Source organism: Hemiscyllium ocellatum, chromosome 11 (genome assembly GCF_020745735.1).
Source record: "Hemiscyllium ocellatum isolate sHemOce1 chromosome 11, sHemOce1.pat.X.cur, whole genome shotgun sequence".
NCBI classification, from domain to species: domain Eukaryota; kingdom Metazoa; phylum Chordata; class Chondrichthyes; order Orectolobiformes; family Hemiscylliidae; genus Hemiscyllium; species Hemiscyllium ocellatum.
The window spans coordinates 53,174,923-53,195,302 of NC_083411.1; the positions used below are offsets into that span (position 1 = coordinate 53,174,923).

Below are 20,380 nucleotides of genomic sequence, written 5' to 3' on the forward strand. Positions count from 1 at the left end.
TTCCACATGGCCTTGCAAGATCATTTGTGGGAATTGCCTCTGATAACATCCACAATGATTCAGTATATGGGTGATATTCAAATAGCATTCCAGACTAAGGAACAGCATAGGGCAGTTTTAAGCATTCTCCTTGATCGTTTGTACTCTTTAAGGCAAACCTGAAGAAGGTGCAAATCGCCCAAGAAGAGGTAGAATACCTGGGACAAAACATTTCAGCAGGGAAACATGAAATAAGGCAGGACTGGACAGCCGTTACTTGAACAGCCAAATAACCCACTACTATTCGGGAATTCAGATCTTTTCTAGGTCATTGTAATTTCAAGTGAAAATGGATTGGTAGTTGCGCACATCTAGCTCCGCCACTGAATGATCTCCTGAAAGAAAAGAGTGAATCCAAGCAGACTGACCCCAAAGTAGCATTCTGCCTTCCAAAAATTAAAATCTGCTGTGTGCTCAGCCTCAGCTTTGGTATCCCAAATAACAGGAGACCTTTTCACTCTTCATGTCCATGAAAAAGGACAGTTATATGAAAGCTGTACTGCCCCAGGAATACAGTGACAGACATTGGCCCATTCGCTACTATTGTGTTATGCTCGGTTGGACCCAGTGGCGCTGGGATGGGGTAGCCGTTTGAGAGCTACGAAAGGTACCTCCAAGGTGCTAATAGCCACAGCATCCTGTATTGAATTAGAAACTGATTGTGAAGTGCCTCACACAGTCCTTGCCATGTTGTCTATGAATCAGGCCTCACACCCTCTTGGAAGCTCCCAACCTCCACCTTGTTGCCGCCAGTTCAGTCCAATTTTGCTCCCAACCCCCCAGAACCAATTGGTGGGAGGGGACGGGGGGGGTTGGGGGGAGAGTTGGGAGGGTGGGGAGGAGGAGGAGGGGAAGAGACTGATTAGGTCAAAGGCGAACATGATTGTGCGGAAATTCTGCAGCAGCTCAGGTGGCTAAGGAACCCTTGCAGAATCCAGATTGAGTTATCTTCATAGACATATCTTTGTTTGTTGAGAATGGTACTCAGAACGCCAGCTGGGCTGTTACTAGCCTGCATGAAGTCATAGTCCAAGGAGGTCTGTCAGCGAGCACTTCAGCACAGCAAAGTGCTCTCAGCTGCAGGAACCCCAATTAGAATTGGGGGTGAAGCTCATAATCTCTGAAATGCCGTACAATTACCACAAGAAGTCTGCATTTTAAACTGTAAAGTCCATAATAAAGAAAATCCCATGGAATTCTCGCTGTTTTTGAAGCTGCTAGAAAGGCAGCCTCTGGAGGTAATGGCTGACAAGAGACAGTAATAACTAAATTGCAGACTTTAGTCGCAAGTGACAAGATTTAAAGACAATGAAGGGACAGTGTTCATGGGAAGAAAAGTGGGCATGGATTGAAGTAGGACTGAAATTGTGTGGTTAATGGTGTTTGAAGGCTGAGAGACCAATAAACCGGTAACACCACGAATACTAGGAGCTGGAGGCCAAAGTCTCGGCTCGCCTAGGCCGCTGGACAGGACTGCTCTGAGTGCTATCTTACAGGAGCCGAGTGCTGGTCATAAACCAGCTGGGGGCCGCCATGCTGTGGTACCAGCTGGTCACTTTGGTCCCTCCTCCTGGCTTTGTCGCTGAATCCAGAGAACGTTGGTCGACTTCTTCTGGGACAAAAAGATGCACTGGGTCGCTGCGCAGGTTCTGAGTCTCCCTATTGAGGAGGGCAGTCAGTCGCTAGTGTGCGTCCGCACCCAGGTCGCGACCTTCCTCCTTCAGACCTTGCAGCGATACCTTTACGTCGAGCCTCCTCCTAGGTGGTGAGCCCTGGCGACGTATTTTTTCCGCAGGTGCGTAACCTCAACTACGACACGCAGCTCCTGTTTGTCGACCGTGGCAGTTTGGAGGTCGCCCTCAAGGTGCTGCCTGTCTTTTACCAGGACCTGATCACTGTCTGGAACATGGTCGAATCGCGCCGGGCCTACCCTCCGGCAGGAGTAGCGGCTGTCGTCAGGGAGAAATTGCTCGGGAATCCGCACCTCCGTGCTCGTGGGTTCGAGTGGCTGTCGAAGGGGAGGGCCGTGGCGACGAGGGTGACCAGGGTTGGGGACGAGCTGCGTGCCGGGGGCCTGGGCTGGACATTGCCACAAACATAGCGAGCAGGGCAGCGGTAGATGTCCGGTACGTGGCCACCGCCATCCGACGCCTTAAAACGTCGGTGCTCGGGCCCGACGTAGTGCACCAGTTGGAGGATGCTCAGGTGTGCGGTGGGATCCCGTCCGTGCTCACCCCAGCCCGGACGGAATTTCGCATTGGCCCCAAGGTCCCGTACTTCCCGCGGGAGCCTGTGCCCCACAACCTGAGCCACCTCCGGAATTTTAATTTTGTTTCTTTTCAGGGGGTGAAAAGGCGGGCCTTGTATCGACTGCTGCTGCACACCGTCCACCTCTTCCCTCATCCACCGTCCGGACATGCCCTGGCGTGCCCATTTGCCACCGGACGGTGGGGATCCCCAGTGGAGGGCCCTTTACGCGGGAGTCCTCCCCCTTTCTCTCAGGGATCTGGGGTGGAGGGTGCTGCATGCAGCAGTCCCCTGCAACCGCAGTTTGCAGTGGTTCATGGACTCCCAGCCCAACTGTTTGTTCTGTGGCGCTGTGGAGTCCGTGGACCATGTGTATATTGGGTGTGGGCGTTTGAACTCCCTTTTTGATTTTCTGAAAAACCTCCTCCTCTGCTTTTGGTTGCACTTCAGTCCCACGATCCTGATCTTCGGACACCCGGTGCGGAGGAGGGAGGGCAGGTCTGAAGACCTCCTCGTGGGTCTGCTCCTGGGCCTGGCCAAACTGGCCATAAACAGGTCCAGGCAACAGGCCGTGGAGGGGGTCGTTAGGGCCGACTGCCTGCCCTTCTTCATCGGTTACGTTAGGGCCCAGGTGTCCTTGAAGAAGGAGCACGCGGTGTCCACCAACACCCTGGAGTTGTTCAGGGAGAGGTGGGCGCCGCAGGGAGTGGGGTGCATCATTTCCCCCTCCAACTCTGTTTTGATTTAGTCCCTGTCCTCCCCTTCACTGTTTGATCACACAGCATTGCCCTTTGATGTGAAGGGCACTGCTTGTCACAGGCCATTCGGGTGTTTCCTTTCTTCCTGGTGGTGGAAATTAAATAAAGATTTGTGCAACTTGTGTATCTTACTGTGTCTCACAATTGCATACACACACCATGGGTGCAGGGGCAAAAATAAGCACTACCGCAGTTAGGCGGTAGTGTGGGGGTTAAAAAAAAACAAAAGAAAGGGAAAAAATAAAAAGAACACCACGAATACTAATGACATTTCTGGCACAGAAAATTTATTGGTGGAGACATTTGTTTCCATTACAGATGATGGCAAGGCTCTAAAAGAGTTAGTGAGGAACAGGATTCAAGTAACATACGCTATTTGTGGCAAATCGTTGCGCAACATGCAAAAATAATCCTGGACCAACCACAGTGATTGCACAATTGAGACCTCTGGCACCTGCTGGGCTCTTCCAACATCTTCTTAGATATCCCGACCAAAATGTCAAGGATATTTCGAGGTTTGAGTCACTCTTAACAAATTGTCAAGCTGGGTGGAAGCATCTCCCACTCGGCAAGCCACGTCCAATCATACCACTACAGCCCTCTGTAAGGAATACATTCCCCGATGGATAGATTTGTATAGATTTGGACCAAGAGACTCAATTTGTAGATGCATTGTGCCAGGAAGTGTAGAGACTGCTGAGTATTAAGTGGGAATTGCATTGGCCTAACCACCCTCAGTCACTGCGACAGGTGGAACATACAAATCGGATTCTGAACCAACACTCGGCTAACTATCATCAGGAAGGATTGCCTTGGCCTCAAGCTCTGCCTCTGGTATGATGTAGCATTTGAGCTATCCCTAATTAAACCACAGGTATGAGCCCTTCTGAGGTGATAACTGGTAGACTCATGTCTTTACCTGGTACAATTGATCTTAGAACAGCAGATTGTCAACTATTGAGTGATTCATTGTTAAAGTATTTCAGGATCTAACCGATTCTGTTCATTTTGCTTCCCAACAGGTGTCAGCAGCTTGAGGAGATTCCCCTAAAGGTGTTCACGACATCATTCCCGGCAAGTGGGCCTACGTTAAGAAAGTACACAAAGAACCGTTGGGTGCCAAGTGGGAAGGTCGGTATCAAGTTCTTCTCCTATCACCTTCAGCCATGAATATGCAGGGCAGGAAGACTTGGATTCATGCATCACATGTGAAAAGGGCTAACACCCCTGCCCCATTGTGACAAAGTTTTTATTTTTGGAACTCGTAATTGTTTTGATCTCTTGGGTCACATGAACATGCACTGTCAGGCACAAGTCGTATGCGAATACTTTTTTGTGCATGTCTTATGTTTATCCTGGACATACGAATGTCTCCAGCTGTTGGGTTTGCTCTCATATTCCCATACATTCAAAGGACGGTATCCCCTTAGACCCATGCCTTTTAATGTATCTGCAGTGGCTGAATGGGTCACTCTCCAGAACGAATCCCACATGGCTGCCACATCTTCCACAGAGAAAGGGATATATTGGGTGGAAATTAATGGCACCAGAGGTATGTGGGAATTGACAGGGTACAGTTTTTCGGCATTTGAATGCTGGTATCAACCTCAATTTAATACCGTCCGTATCACCATCACTAATACATCAATGGTGGGAAAACCGTTATGTTCTATTTGTCGCACTTGATTTAAGCCGAAGGGTTGGTTTGCAGGTCAGAGTAATTGTACCTAATATTTTAATGGCACATCTGATGCTTGTCTTCCATCTAAACTTATTTTATTATCTCACATCAGCAGAAACTTTTGACCACACCTGGCTCCCGAACTATATAACTCAGTTTATCCTGTGCAATGGTACTTTTTTTTTGTTTGCGGACATAAGGCTTACACGTGGTTACCTCTGTCATGATCTGGTTTCTGTTTATTTAGCTTTTTTAGTCCCTTTTATGTGTCGTACTCTACCTTTCATCCCTTATTCTCCATAAACATTGCAACTCTAAGATAGACAAGTTCTTTGACCTTTGGTATTGGCCATATGCTGCATATAAATCCTTTTCTGAGATTCAATTACTCTATTCCATATTGGAACAAGTAGTTCATGACACCTCCCAAGCCCTTGATAAGAGTAATGTAGAAATGGTTGCTATTCGAACAAGAACATTACAAAATTACAAAATGGCTCTGGATTGGCTACTATCTGAGAAAGGACGGACCTGTGCCCACGTAGGAAAAGAGTGTTGTACCTACATTCTGGCCAATTCTGAAGAGATCATAAATTCAGCTGCTCATATTCACAAGGAGGTCGACAAACTTAGACAACTCCTTTCAAGTACCATATAGAATTGGGCTACAACTGGTCAGGATCACTTGAAACATCTATCCTCCAGGAGATTAACATCTTTCTTGTTGTTATTCTTGCTTTATATGTATGTATCAAATGTTGTTTTACTCGTGCCCTTAACCCTCCTAAGTTACGACATCAGAAGAAGCGATTACTGACTGCTGCATATGGGTAATGATTCATAATGTACAATGTGATTGGAATCAAAAGGGCCAAACGCAGGCAAGTGGAACTAGTTTAGTTTGGGAAACATAGTTAGCATGGATGAGTTGGATCAAAGGGTCTGTTTCCGTGCTCTATAACTTTATGAGAATTTTAAATTCGCTCAGTTGCTAACTATAACAGTACAGTTGACAAACAAAATATCGAGTACCCTGTAAAGGAAACATCTGGCAATCACAATCAGAACAAGTTGTGTTGATGAGTAAATTTTGGTCATGCTTAACTTAGCAGATAATCGCAGGACATAGAGAAACATTTTGTGATTGGACATGTAAGATGTGATTGGTTAGAAGTACTCAGAGTAAGTGGAGGCTGAGGATTGGGTAAAGGGAGAGCATAGAATGAAGAAATAATGTATAAGAATGTGAGCAAAACACAGACAGATGTGCTTTGCATCATCTTGCTATGTACCATTAACGCCATACTTCTGCAATAAAGACTTCACGAAGGCATTGTGCAGTTCCCTGTCTGGTTATTCCTATTATCAGGGAAACAAGTACCCAACACTGCCAAAAGCTGTGAGCCATAGAATTGTAGCATCCATACAGTATGGAAACAGGCCCTTTGGCCCAACAAGTCCACATCGAATCTCCAAAGAGTAGCCCAACCAGACCCATTCCCCTACCCATTTATCCTATATTTACCCCTGACTCATGCACCTAGCCTATACATCCCTGAACACTACGGGCAATTTATAGCATGGCCAATTCATCTAGCTTGCTTGGATTGTTGCAGGAAACCAGAGCACCCAGAGGAAACTCGCACAGACACGGGGAAAATGTGCAAACTCCTCAGAGACAGTCAGCCAAGGCTGGAATCAAACCTGAGTTCCTGGTGAGTGAGGCAACAGTGCTAACCACTGAACCACCATGGTGCCCACATCTCCATATTTCATCACAATGGTTTGTGAGGTTTCCATGTGATTAATAGAATCTGGAATTGAATGATGCCATAAAACAACCATCAGTTATTGCAGACACCTACCTGCTTCACCAGAGTCATTGTCAAACAATACTTCTCATGATTGCTAGGTCTGGCCTACGTGTGACTGCACAGCATTGCGATCAACAGTTAACTATCTTTTGTTAGTTAACAGGTCCTCCTGGGTCAACAGGTCACTCATTATCAGGGTAATCCAGAATGGGCAACCAATGTGAAGATGCTAACATCTTGTGAAATAATTTTAAAAACGAGAGTAACCTCGCTGAGCTTGGAGCAGATGCATCTAGATACAGGTTGTTTTGCTGTAATGCAGCCGTTGCGTTCTTCTGCAACTCTGCACTACAGAAAATCGTGCTATTGAAGTTATTACAGAGAATTGTGTTGTAGATTGCTACAGAAAATCTGCTCAAGAGAAACTTCGCATTATCCAAACATCACCCATAATTAATTAATCACATTGTAGCCAAACCGCAATGACAAAACGCACATTATAGCAGGAACACCGAGAGTCATTGAGTCATAGAGATGTCCAGCATAGAAACAGAACCTGCGGTCCAACTCGTCCATGCCAACCAGATATCCTAATCCAATCTAGTCCCACCTGCAAGCGCCCGAACCTCCAAACACTTCCTATTCATACACCCATCCAAATACCTTTTAAATGTTGTACCAGCCTCCATCACTTCCTCTGGTAGCTCATTCCATACATGTACCACCCTCTGTGTGAAAAAGTTGCCCCTTAGGTCTCTTTTATATCTTTCCCCTCTCACCCTAAACCTATGCCCTCTAGTTCTGGACTCCCACATCCCAGGGAAAAGACTTTGTCTATTTATCTTATCCATGCCCCTCATAATTTTGTAAATCTCTAAAAGGTCACCCCTCAGCCTCTGATGCTCCAGGGAAAACAGCCCCAGCCTGTTCAGCCTCTCCCTATAGCTCAAATCCTCCAAACCTGGCAACATCCTTGTAAGTCATTTGTGAACCCTTTCAAGTTTCACAACATCTTTCCGATATGAAGGAGACCAGAATTGCATGCAATATTCCAACAGTGGCCTAATCAATGTCCTGTGCAGCAGCAACATGGGCTCCCAACTCCTGTACTCAATACTCGGATCAATAAAGGAAGGCATACCAAATGTCTTCTTCACTATCCTATCGACCTGCGACTCCACTTTCAAGGAGCTATGAACCTGCACTCCAAGATCTCTTTGTTCAGCAACACTCCCTAGGACCTTACCATTAAGTGTATAAGTCCTGCTAAGATTTGGCCTCCCAAAATGCAGCACTTCGCATTTATCTGAATTAAATTCCATCTGCCACTTCTCAGCCCATTGGCCCATCTGGTCAAGATCCTGTTGTAATCTGAGGTAACCTTCTTCTTTGTCCACTACACCTCCAATTTTGGTGTCATCTGCAAACTTACTAACTAGACCTCTTATGCTCGCATCCAAATCATTTATGTAAATGACAATAAGTAGAGGACCCAGCACCGATCATTGTGGCACTCCACTGGTCATAGGCCTCCAGACTGAAAAACAACCCTCCACCACCACCCTCTGTCTTCTACCTTTGAAACAGTTCCATATCCAAATGGCTAGTTCTCCCTGTATTCCATGAGATCTGACCTTGCTAACCAGTCTCCATGGGGAACTTTGTCGAACACCGTACTGAAGTTCATATAGATCACATCTACCATTCTACCCGCATCAATCCTCTTTGTTACTTCTTCAAACAACTCAATCAAGTTTGTGAGACATGATTTCCCACGCATAAAATCATGCTGACTATCCCTAATTAGTCCTTGCCTTTCCAAATACATGTATATCCTGTGCCTCAGGATTCTCTCCAACAACTTGCCCACCACCGACTTCAGGCTCACTGGCCGCCTTGCTGATCTTTGAGGGGCCCTACTCTCTCCCTTGTTACCCTTTTGTCCTTAATGTATTTGTAAAAACCCTTTGGATTCTCCTGAATTCTATTTGCCAAAGCTATTTCCTGTCCCCTTTTTACCCTCCTGCTTTCCCTTTTAAGTATACTCCTACTGCCTTTATACTCTTCTTAGGATTCACTCGATCTATCCTGTCTATACCTTACATATGCTTCCTTCTTTTTCTTAACCAAGTCCGCAATTTCGTTAGTAATCCAGCATTCCCTATACCACCAGCCTTTCCTTTCACCCTAACAGGAATATACTTTCTCTGGATTCTCATTATCTCATTTCTGAAGGCTTCCCATTTTCCAGCCGTCCCTTTACCTGCGAACATCTACCCCCAATCAGCTTTTGAAAGTTCTTGCCTAATACTGTCAAAATTGGCCTTTTTCCAATTTAAAAATTCAACTTTTAGATCTGATCTATCCTTTTCCATCACAGTTTTAAATCTAATAGAATTATGGTCACTGGCCCCAAAGTGCTCCCCCACTGACACCTCAGTCACCTGCCCTGCCTTATTTCCCAAGAGTAGATCAAGTTTTGCACCTTCCCTAGTAGGTACATCCACATACTGAATCAGAAAATTTTCTTGTAATGCGCTTAACAAATTCCTCTCCATCTAAACCCTTAACACTATGGCAGTCCCAGTCCACGTTTGGAAAGTTAAGATCCCCGACCATAGCCACCCTATTATTTTTGCAGAAAACTGAGATCTCCTTGCAAGTTTGTTTCTCAATTTCTCTTTGACTATTAGGAGGTCTATAATACAATCCCAATAAGGTAATCATCCTTTTCTTATTTCTCAGTTCCACCTAAATAACTTCCCTGGATATATTTCCAGGAATATCCTCCCTTATCACAAATGCCACTCCCCCTCCTCTCTCGCCTCCCTTTCTATCCTTCCTGTAGCATTTGTATCCTGGAACATTAAGCTGCCAGTCCTGCTCATCCCTGAGCCATGTTTCTGTAATTGCTAGGATGTTCCAGACGCACATTCCTAATCATGCCCTGAGTTCAGCTGTCTTCCCTGTCAGGCCCCTTGCATTGAAATAAATGCCGTTTAATTTATTATTCCTATCTTGTTCCTGCCTGCCCTGTTTGACTTGCTTCTATTCTCAACTGTACCATCTCAGATCGATCTCTTTCCTTACTATCTCCCTGGGTCCCACCCCACTAATCCCCACCTTACTAGTTTTAATCCTCCCGAGCAGCTCAAGCAAATTTCCCTGCCAGTATATTAGTCCCCTTCCAAATTAGGTGCAATCCGTCCTTCTTGTACAGGTCACTTCTACCCCAAAGGAGATTCTAATGATCCAAAAAAATGTGAATCCTTCTCCCATACACTGGCTCCTCAGCCATGCATTCATCTACTCTATCCTCCTATTCCTGCTCTCACTAGCTCATAACACTGGGAGTAATGCAGATATTACTACTCTTGAGGACCTCCTTTTTAAATTCCTGCCTAATTCTCTGTAATCTCCCTTCAGAATCTCAACCTTTCCCCTTCCTCTTGCTGGTACCCCTCCTCCTTGAGAACATTTTGCACCCTCTCTGAGACATCCTTGATCCTGGCACCAGGGAAATATCTCCAAAAACATACAACATATGTATTCTGTTGATAGAGATTTGTCAGACCATGTGAAATTTCTGATGCTGGATTAGTGGTGTTGTAAAAGCACAGCAGTTCAGGCAGCATCTGAGGAGCAGTAAAATCGATGTTTCAGGCAAAAGCCCTTCATCAGTAATACAGGCAGAGTGCCTGAAGGTTGGAGAGATAAATGAGAGAAGGGTGGAGGTGGGCAGAAAGTAGCATAGAGTACAATAGGTGAGTGGGGGAGGTGTTGAAGGTGATAGGTCAGGGAGGAGGGTCGAGTGGATAGATTGTAAAGAAGCTAGGCTGGTAGGACAAGTCATGGGGACAGTGCTGAGCTGGAAATTTGGAACTGGGGTGAGGTGGGGGAAGGAGAAATGAGGAAACTGTTGAAGTCCACATTAATGCCCTGGGGTTGAAGTGTTCCGAGGCGGAAGATGAGGCATTCTTCCTCCAAGCATCGGGTGGTGAGGGAGCAGCGGTGAAGGAGGCCCAGGACGTCCATGTCCTTGGCAGAGTGGGAGGGGGAGATGAAATGTTGGGTCACAGGGCAGTGGGGTTGATTGGTGCAGGTGTCCCAGAGATATTCCCTAAAGTGCTCTGCAAGGAGGCGTCAGTCTTCCCAATATAGAGAGGACCAATGGATACAATAAATGATATTGGTGGATGTGCAGGTAAAACTTTGATGGATGTGGAAGGCTCCTTTAGGGCCTTGGATGGAGGTGAGGGAGGAGGTGTGGGCGCAGGTTTTGCAATTCCTGCAGTGGCAGGGGAAGGTGCCAGCATGGGAGGGTGGGTTGTAGGGGGGCGTGGACCTGACCAGGTAGTCACGGAGGAAATGGTCTTTGTGGAAGGCGGAAAGGGGTGGGGAGAGAAATATATCCCTGGTGGTGGGGTCCGTTTGGAGGTGGCGGACATGTCATTGGATGATTTGGTTTATGCAAAGGTTGGTAGGGTGGAAGGTGAACACCAGAGGGGTTCTGTCCTTGTTACAGTTGGAGGGGTGGGGTCTGAGGGCAGAGGTGAGGGGTGTAGACGAGATGCGTTGGAGGGCATCATTAACCACGTGGGAAGGGAAATTGGAAGGAGGCCATCTGTTGTGTTCTGTGGTGGAACTGGTCCTCATGGGAGCAGATATGGCGGAGATGGAGGAATTGGAAATACAGGCTGGCATTTTTGCAGGAGGTAGGGTGGGAAGAGGTGTAATCCAGGTAGCTGTGGAAGTCGGTAGGTTTGTAAATAATGTCAGTGTCAAGTTGGTCGTCATTAATGGAGATGGAGAGGTCCAGGAAGGGGAGGGAGGTGTCAGAGATGGTCCAGGTAAATTTAAAATCAGGGTGGAATGTTTTGGTGAAGTTGTTGAATTGCTCAACCTCCTTGCGGGAGCACGAGGTGGTGCCAATGCAGCCATCAATGTAGCGGAGGAGGAGGTGGGGAGTGGTGCTGGTGTAATTACGGAAGATGGACTGTTCTACGTAGCCAACAAAGAGACAGGCATAGCTGGGGCCCATTCGGGTGCCCATGGCTACCCCTTTGGTCTGGAGGAAGTGGGAGGATTCGAAGGAGAAATTGTTAAGTGTCAGGACCAGTTTGGCCAAACGAATGAGAGTGTCGATGGAAGGGTACTGTTGGGAACATCGGTAGAGGAAGAAACGGAGGGCTTGGAGGCCCTGGTCATGATGCCCCAGCTGACTGTGAGGGAACTGAATGGGATTTTTAATTTTCCCAACAGCAAATCCCCTGTGTCTGGTTCACTCTGACAAAGTCCTTTGAAATCTCAAGACTTCAAAATATTGGCGCTGCATTCAGCCTCAATCTGAATGGTCACTCAATAGTCAATCTTTGAATCTTTCTGATAATTGTATGGCAGGCAGGGATAGTAGGAGAGATTCCTGGTCAATTGGAAACATTGAGGTAGTGCAGAGTAACAGCCACCCCACGGTGAAAGCTGCAGACGCTGATTCATGCCATGGCCTCTTTCTATATTGTGTGACCTCCTCATTTCAAAGCATTGGTGAGAAATATGTGATGCAAAATAGATAAATTCCGACATTGAGTATTCTGAAACAAACCTGAAATTCTATTATTTTTAGTGTGGAGATTGCATCAGAAATAGTCAGGAAATGTGGACATCACCCAGACCTGAGCAACTAGATCTTGCCCTTTTGGGCACATCTTGTCATTCTCACCAGTCATTTACTTGGTGAAAGGCTGAACAGTTCTTAATCACAGTCCTGGAATTTTGGAAAGATAGAACATCTTCGGGCAAGATTTGCTCCTTAAGGTTTACATCCAGCTCCTGAGCAAGCGAAGAAAGTATTCATGGCTGTCTGAAGATGGACCAGAGGGAGTTGGCTTTATCTGAATTCTCACAGAATGAACAGGAAACACACTCTCCAATAGATACAGTGAGTATTTTAGCAAAACATGAAATTACACTCATGTAAAATCCTGAGAAGTGCTGATTCTTTGGGGATTTTAGCTTTTGTGAACTGCAGTCACCCGTCTTGTTTCCAAACTACTAAGTGATTGCTGTTAACTGGGGAATGAAGAAATGTTTTTACAGTGGGGAAGAGTTGAACTAAGTGCTTAAGTTTAGATTGAGAAATTCTACTTTCTAATTTAGTCAATTCCTTTCTTTGCCCCAAGAGTGCTGCCAATCCAACAGTGAACAGAAATGATGAAAATGTGAAGAGAGGTAACCGGTCCTCGAAGACTGACTACTTGCTCTCGATGATTGGCTGTGCTGTGGGTCTAGGCAATGTCTGGAGATTCCCTTTCCTGGCTTACAAAAATGGAGGAGGTACTGTCTGGAATTTGAATTAAGGGGATAGAAATGCAGAGGGAGCATTTCAATGATCTTTAAGGACTGTTGGCTTGGATATTGCTCTTGTCAGTGCTTCCCATCGTAACAATTGATGTGGAGGTGCCGGTGTTTGACTGGAGTAGGCAAAGTCAGAATGCAACAATTCCAGGTTATGATCCAACAGGTTTAACCTTCACCTGATGAAGCAGCAGAACCCCAGAAGCTTCTGATTTCAAATAAACCTGCTGGACTATAGCCTGGTCTTGTGTGTTTTCTGACATCCTAGCAATTGTGCAGGGGTTAGAAATGTTACAGTCTGGACATGGCACAGTTAAATACTAAAGTGCAAAGTGGTGGTTGAAATTAATTCAAGTGACTTTTGAGCAAATCAGATTGTCTCATTACAGGTTGTAGTTTGAATCTGTGGCCCATTTCTCATCAGGAGTAAAAAGCATTATACTTTTATACCTTTAAATACTTTATATTGCTAAATTCCTATAACTGAAATAATTCTAGAAACACAACAGAATGTCATTAAGACCCAGATTGTTCCCAGCATTTTCAATAAACAGTAGATTAATAAAACTCATGTAGCCCCTTTTTCATTTGTCTAGTTCAAGTCAGAGTAGACCACATTTTCAGTTTAAATAGGCATAGGTTGATTCATTACAAGTTTTATGGAAGATTCCTTTGGAGTTAAGATAATAAAGTCCTTGTCAGCAATATCGACAGATGTTAAGATTAAAACAAGGATAGAAAACACAAAAGAATAAAGTTTCAATCAGTCTTTGTAGCATGCTAGTGGAATCACTGTTAGACTTTACTTACAGCAGAAATACACGGACATCATGATGGATCACAATATTGAACACGTAATTTTGGTCGGTTTATCAGGAATACCCATTGATAAGGTGCTAGCTAAAACAAAGTTGCTGTACCTACTTTACAATCTCACAGTGAGTTATCAATGAACTTCATTATCTCCTGGATTACAGTTATTACTTATCTTCATTTTGATCTTAGTTTGCCTCCAGTAATGTATATATATGCGTATATATTATCCACCATAACATAAGAGACTGAGTCTGGATATCATGCTATCAGAGAAACCAGCAGACATTTATTATAATGATATAAAGTCAAGGATTTTACGCAGGCCAGTCATTATTTGGTGTCGACGATGAGTCACCATGAATATTCTGTGGAATCCCCATTCTAGCACACTCTGAAGGTATTGCCCAGGAAACTGGATTTTCCACTGGACAATTCTCCAATTCTTCGAACACTCCAAAAGTCTCTATTTACATCGGAAATTTCAGAAGGTACTGATGAATTTAAGTAAAATAATTAATCAGGAAAGTTAGATTATTAAATCTAACACCCCTGCCATGTCCAGACCTGCTCTAAACCCCCACATCCATCAGATCTGAGTTGACATCTACCTAGCAACTCCTTGCATCAGTCAAATGTGACCCAACCCAACCCAACATTAACATAGAGTCATAGAGTCCTACAGCACGGAGACAAGCCCTTTGGTCCAAATTGGTCCATGCCTACCAAACTGTCCATCCATGCTAACCCCATTTCGCTGCACTTAGCCATTTCCTTCTAAACTTTTCCTATCTATGTACTTGTCTAAATACCTTTTGATGTTGTTAATGTAATCAACCTTCTGCTGGCAGCTCATTCCAGATGCATTCCACCCTCTGCGTCAAAACGTCCCCCCTCAGGGTCCCTTTTATTCTTTCCCCTCTAACCTTAAACCGATGCCCTCCTGTCCTCGATTCCCCAATTCTGGAAAAAAGACAGAGTGCATTCACTCTATCCATGCCTATCATGATATTATACATTTCTATAACAAACTTCCTCAATCTCTTCAGCTCTAAAGAAAAAAGTCTTAGGTTGTTCAACCTTTCCCGATAACTCAGACCATTGCATCCTGGCACCATCCCTGTTAATTTCTTCTGAACTCTTCCCAGTTTAACAACATCCTTCCTCTAGCAAGGAGACCAAAACTGAGCATAACACTCCAAATGTGGCCTCACCAACAATCTGTACAAGTGCAACATAACTTCCCAGCATTTATACTCAGTGCCCTGACTGATGAAAGACAGTATGCCAAAAGCCTTCTTCCCTGTCCTGTCTGTCTGTGACTCCACACCCTCGACAGAACTGACCACTGGCCTCTACTGTCAATCTGACCTCCTGCCCAGCTGATATCCTATCTAGCTAGTGAACAGTCAGGAGGGAGTTGCCCTGGGAGTCTGCAAAATTGACGCCAGACCCTTGAAGTCTCATGGCTTCAGGTTAAAAAGGGGGCAAAAAGGTCCTGCTGATTATCACATACCATCCTCCCTCAGCTGATGAATCAGTAGTCCTCAATGCTGAACAAACTTGGAGGAAGCATTGAGGGTGGCAAGGGCACAACATGTCCTTTAGGTGGGGGATTTCAACATTGACCATCAAGACTGGCTCAGCAGTAGCACTACTGATCAAGGTGGTTATGTCCTAAAGAACTTCACTGCTACACTGGGTCTGTGGTAGGTGGTGAGGAAACCAACAGGAGTGAAAAACATACTTGACTTCATCCTCGCCAATCGACTGAGGATTGAGTTGTAGAAATAGCGGAGGCACTGAATGTGATCTTTCAAACATCACTGGAGTCAGGAAAGTTCCAGATGATTGGAAAATTGCTATTGTAACTCCCTTGTTCAAGAAAGGATCAAGACAGAAGATGGAAAATTATAGGCCGATGAGCCTACCCTTGGTTGTAGGTAAAATTCTAGAATCCATCGTTAAGGACAGAATTTCGAAATTCTTGGAAGTGCAGGGTCAGATTAGAACAAGTCAGCATGGATTTAGTAAGGGAAGGTCATGCCTGACAAACCTGTTAGAATTCTTTGAAGAGGTAACAAGTAGGTTAGACCAGGGAAACCCAGTGGATGTCATCTATGTACACTTCCAAAATGCCTTTGATAAGGTGCCTCACAGGAGGCTGCAGAGTAAGGTGAGGGCCCCTGGTGTTCAAGGTAAGCTACTGGCATAAGTTGGGGATTGGCTGTCTGACAGAAGGCAGAGAGTTGGGATAAAAGGTTCTTTTTCGGAATGGCAGCTGGTGACAAGCGGGGTCCTGTAGGGTTCAGTGTTGGGGCCACAGCTGTTCATTTTTTATATTAATGATCTGGATGAAGGGACAGGGAGAATTCTGGCAAAGTTCGCCGATGATACGAAGTTAGGTGGACAGGCAGGTAGTACTGAGGAGGTGGGGAGGCTGCAGAAGGATCTAGACAGTTTGGGAGAGTGGTCCAGGGAATAGCTGATGAAATTCAATGCTGCTACACTGGGTTTGTGGTAGGTGATGAGGGAACCAATAGGAGGGAAAAACTTACTTGACTTCATCGTCACCAATCTGCCGGCTGTATTGGTATGAGTGATACTGCACAGTCCTTGTGGAGATGAAGTTACACCTTCACATTCAGAATACCATCCATCCTGTTGTATTGGACGATCACTGAGCTAAATGGGACAGACACTGTGGGCCATCATCAGCAACAGAAGCATGCTTCAGCACAATCTGCAAACTCATGGCCCAGCATCTCTCCCACTCAAGCATTACCATCAAGCCGGGGATCAGCCTAGTTCAATGGACAGTGAACTTGGGGAGTCAGGATCAGCACTAGACATACCTAAACATGAGGTGTCAAGCTAGTGAAGCTACTAAACAGGGCTACCTGCATGCCAAACACAATAAGCAGCATGTGATAGAGCTAAGCAACCAATCAGTCTGAACCAGACTCTGCTGTCCTGCCACATCCAATCATGAATGGTGATAGACATTTAAACAACTCACTGGATGAGGAGGCTCCACAAATGTCCCCAGATGATCCATCTCAATGTTCTCTACTTGTCCCCAACATTACAGATGCCAGCCTTCAGCCAATTTGATTCACTCCATGAGATAACAAAATACAGTTCAATGCACTGGATACTGCAAAACCTATGGGCCTTGACATCATTCTGGCAATAGTACTGAACGTCTGTGCTCCAGAACTTGCTGCACCCCTAGCCAAGCTCTTCGAGTTTAGTTACAACATCAGCATCCACTCATCATTGTAAAAATTGCTCAGATATGCTCTGCATACATAAAAAAGCTGGACAAATCCAACCCGGCCCATTACACCCCATCAGTCGATGATCAGTGAAGTGATGGAAGGTGTCGTCAACAATGCTATCCAGCAGCACCTGCTCAGCAATAACCTGCTTGGTGATGCCCAGTTTGGATTCCGCCAGGACCACTCAGCTCCTGACCTCATTACAGCCTTGGTTCTAACATGGACAAAAGAGCTGAATTCCAGAGAGGAGGTGATAGTGACAGCCCTGGGCAAAAACAATGGCTGCAGATACTGGAAACCAGATTCTGGAGTAGAGTGGTGCTGGAAAAGCACAGCAGTTCAGGCAGCATCCGCGAAGCAGTAAAATCGACGTTTCGGGCAAACGCCCTTCATCAGGAATACAGCTGTCTGCCTGATGAAGGGCTTTTGCCCGAAACGTCGATTTTACTGCTCCTCGGATGCTGCCTGAACTGCTGTGCTTTTCCAGCACCACTCTACTCCAGATAGTGACAGCGGTGGACATCAAGGCCACAGTTGACTGAGTGTGATATCCAGGAGCCCTAGCAAAACTGGAATCAATGAGTGTCAAGGATCAAACACTTCTCTGGCCCCCAGGAAAGTGCATGGTTGCAAATCCTCAACACCATTCACAATTGCTTAGATACTGAAGCAGCCCATGTTCAAATGCAGATTTGGGATAACAAGTGGCAAGCACATTCATGTCACACAATTGGCAGAAATGACCCCCTCCAACAAGAGAGAATCCAGCCATTATTTTGTGAAATTCATTATCATGACCATTACTGAATCTCCCATTGTCAACAGCCTGGGGTTACCATTTACCAGAAACTGAACTAGACTCATACTCTGGTTACAAGAGCAAGTCAGAGTTTAGGAATATTGCAGCAAGTAACTCACCCCTAACTCCACAAAGCCTGTACATCATCTCCCAGGCACAAGTGCCAAACACTGATATTATAATGTAAAGGTTGAATTTATCATCAATCAGTGATTCTTTAAGATTGTCTACTGCTATCTATGATTGATAAATAAATTAATAGATAAGGAGATAATGTATTCCAACCCCAGATGAACAACTGGCAAATATCAACATATAACTTTATTCCCCTTCTAACTCCTCACGCTCACAGTCATACACAGATAGAACATAGAACAGTACGGGCTCTTCAGCCCTCTATGTTGCGCGGACCTTTTATCCTATTCTAAGATCAAACTAACCTACATACCCTACATTTTACTATCATCCAAATACCAAGTAATGTAAGACTGACTGGTCTGTAATTCCCAGGGTTATCCATTTCCCCTTTTTTGAACAAGGGAATGACATTTGCCACCCTCCAATCATCTGGTACTACTCCAGTAGCCAGTGAGCATGTGAAGATCATTACTTCTGTTGTAATGTCCTGTACCTTTAAGAAAGAGTGAATGCTGTTCTGCACTGAGAGCTTACAAGCACCTGTCATATGATTTAACTAGCAGTCTGAGTGTACTGGAAAATTGAAAATATATAACATTTGGCTGTGAAATGGAAACCTGAATTGTTTGCTGTTTTGGCAACAAATCCAATTTAAACAAACAGTTTAAATTATGCCTCAGGATACTAAAACCCAATCCAGTTTGAATTTATTGTTTTACCAACATCAAACTGATGATCCAATTTTGGGGGAAAATGAAAAAGGCAGCCATTTTGAAAATCAGATAGAGCAACTGCAATCGAGAGAGAGAGAGACCCAAGACATTGAAATACTCTGTATCAAAGGTACCTTTCATACGAAACATCTTAACAGTAAAAAGAAAGAAGATGATCCAGTGAGGTCTTCAGCCGGAAGAAGAAAGACACCAAAGATGACAGCCACTGAAAAGTTTTGAAATTGATTTGATGTAATTTTAATAAATGTTTTATTGGAACAGTATATTATAGCATTGGAGGCAGGTATTAAGCAGTTAAGAGAAAAGGGGCCTTAGTTTTGTGAATATTTGTTGCTTGATGTTCCCTTTTAGAGTTAAAGAATGAATTGATGTTATTTTCTTGAAATATTGGAAATATGAGGTGAGGTGAGCTTCTCTGGGTGTTTGGTTTAATGAAGAGAGAGGTTCACCTCTGTGTCATAACACTTTAGGCACAGCAATCTCTTCCCTCGCTTCCTGCAGCAAAGTTAGGTATATCCCGTCTGGTTCAGGCGACTTATCTATCCTCATGCTTTTCAAAATTTGCAGCATCTCCTCCTTCTTAACATCAACCTGTTTGAGCATATCAGTCTGTTTCACGCTGTCCTCACAAACAATAAGGTCCCTCTCCCTAGTGAATACTCATACAACATATTCATTAACGACCTCCCCAAATGCCAACTCCAGGCACAAGTTCCCATCACTATCCCTGATTGGCCCTACCCGCACTTGCTGTAAGTTCTCCATAAACAACCTCAACATTTCTGTTGTACATTTCCCTGAGAATATCTACTCCCAATTTATGATTCACGGTTCCTGCCTAATAGCATTGTAATTTCCCACTTCCCCAACTAAATGCTTTCTCATACCATCTGCTCCTATCCCTCTCCATGACTATAGTAAAGGTCAGGGAGTTGTGATCACTATAACAGAAATGTTCTCCCACCAAGAGATCTGTCACCTGGCTTGGTTTATTACCAAGCACCAAATCCAAATGGCCTCCCCTTTGGTTGGCCTAGCTAAATATTTAATCAGGAATCCTTCTTGGACACACCTGACAAAATCTGCTGCATCCAAACTATTTGCGCTAAGGAGGTTCCAGTCAATATTAGGGAAGTTGAAGTCACCCGACACAAGCCTGTTACGTATGCACCTTGTCAAAATCTGCCTCACAATCGGCTCCTCCATGCCTTTGTTGCTATTGGGTATCTATAGAAAACTCCCAATAAAGTGACTGCTCCTTTCCTGTTTCTGACTTCCACTTATAATGACTCAGTGGACAAACCATCCCCGACAATCTTCCTTTCTCCAACTATTATACTGTCCCTTATTAGCAATGCCACCCACCCATCTATTTTACCTCCGTCTCTATTCCTATTGGAACATCTAAATCCCGGAACATTCAGCAACCATTCCTGCCCCTGTGATATCAAAGCCTCCGTAATAGCCACAACATTGTAGCTTCAAGAAACTCCATGCTCCATTGTAGCTCCATGCTCTAAGTTCATCACCCTTATTCTTGACACTTCTTGCATTAAAATAGACCCATCACACTGACTGCAGCTTTGCCCTATCAACTGCCTATCCTTCCTCACAGTCTCTCTGCATGCTGTATCTGCCTGTTCACCAGCATCCACATCCTTTGATCCATAGTTCCAGTTCCCATCCCTCTGCCAAACTAGTTTAAACCCTCCCGAAGATCTC

The 20,380-nt window shown here is 44.8% G+C and overlaps 1 protein-coding gene across 1 annotated transcript in view; it reads left to right on the forward strand.

Moving 5' to 3' along the window:
- LOC132819995 (sodium- and chloride-dependent neutral and basic amino acid transporter B(0+)-like) overlaps nucleotides 1-20,380 on the forward strand; it is a 63,851-nt gene that overhangs the window by 10,891 nt on the left and 32,580 nt on the right. The window contains exons 2-3 of the mRNA XM_060831926.1: nucleotides 4,067-4,175; nucleotides 12,719-12,872. Of these exons, the coding sequence (XP_060687909.1) occupies nucleotides 4,067-4,175; nucleotides 12,719-12,872 (263 nt within the window). The remainder of the gene's footprint in view (nucleotides 1-4,066; nucleotides 4,176-12,718; nucleotides 12,873-20,380) is intronic.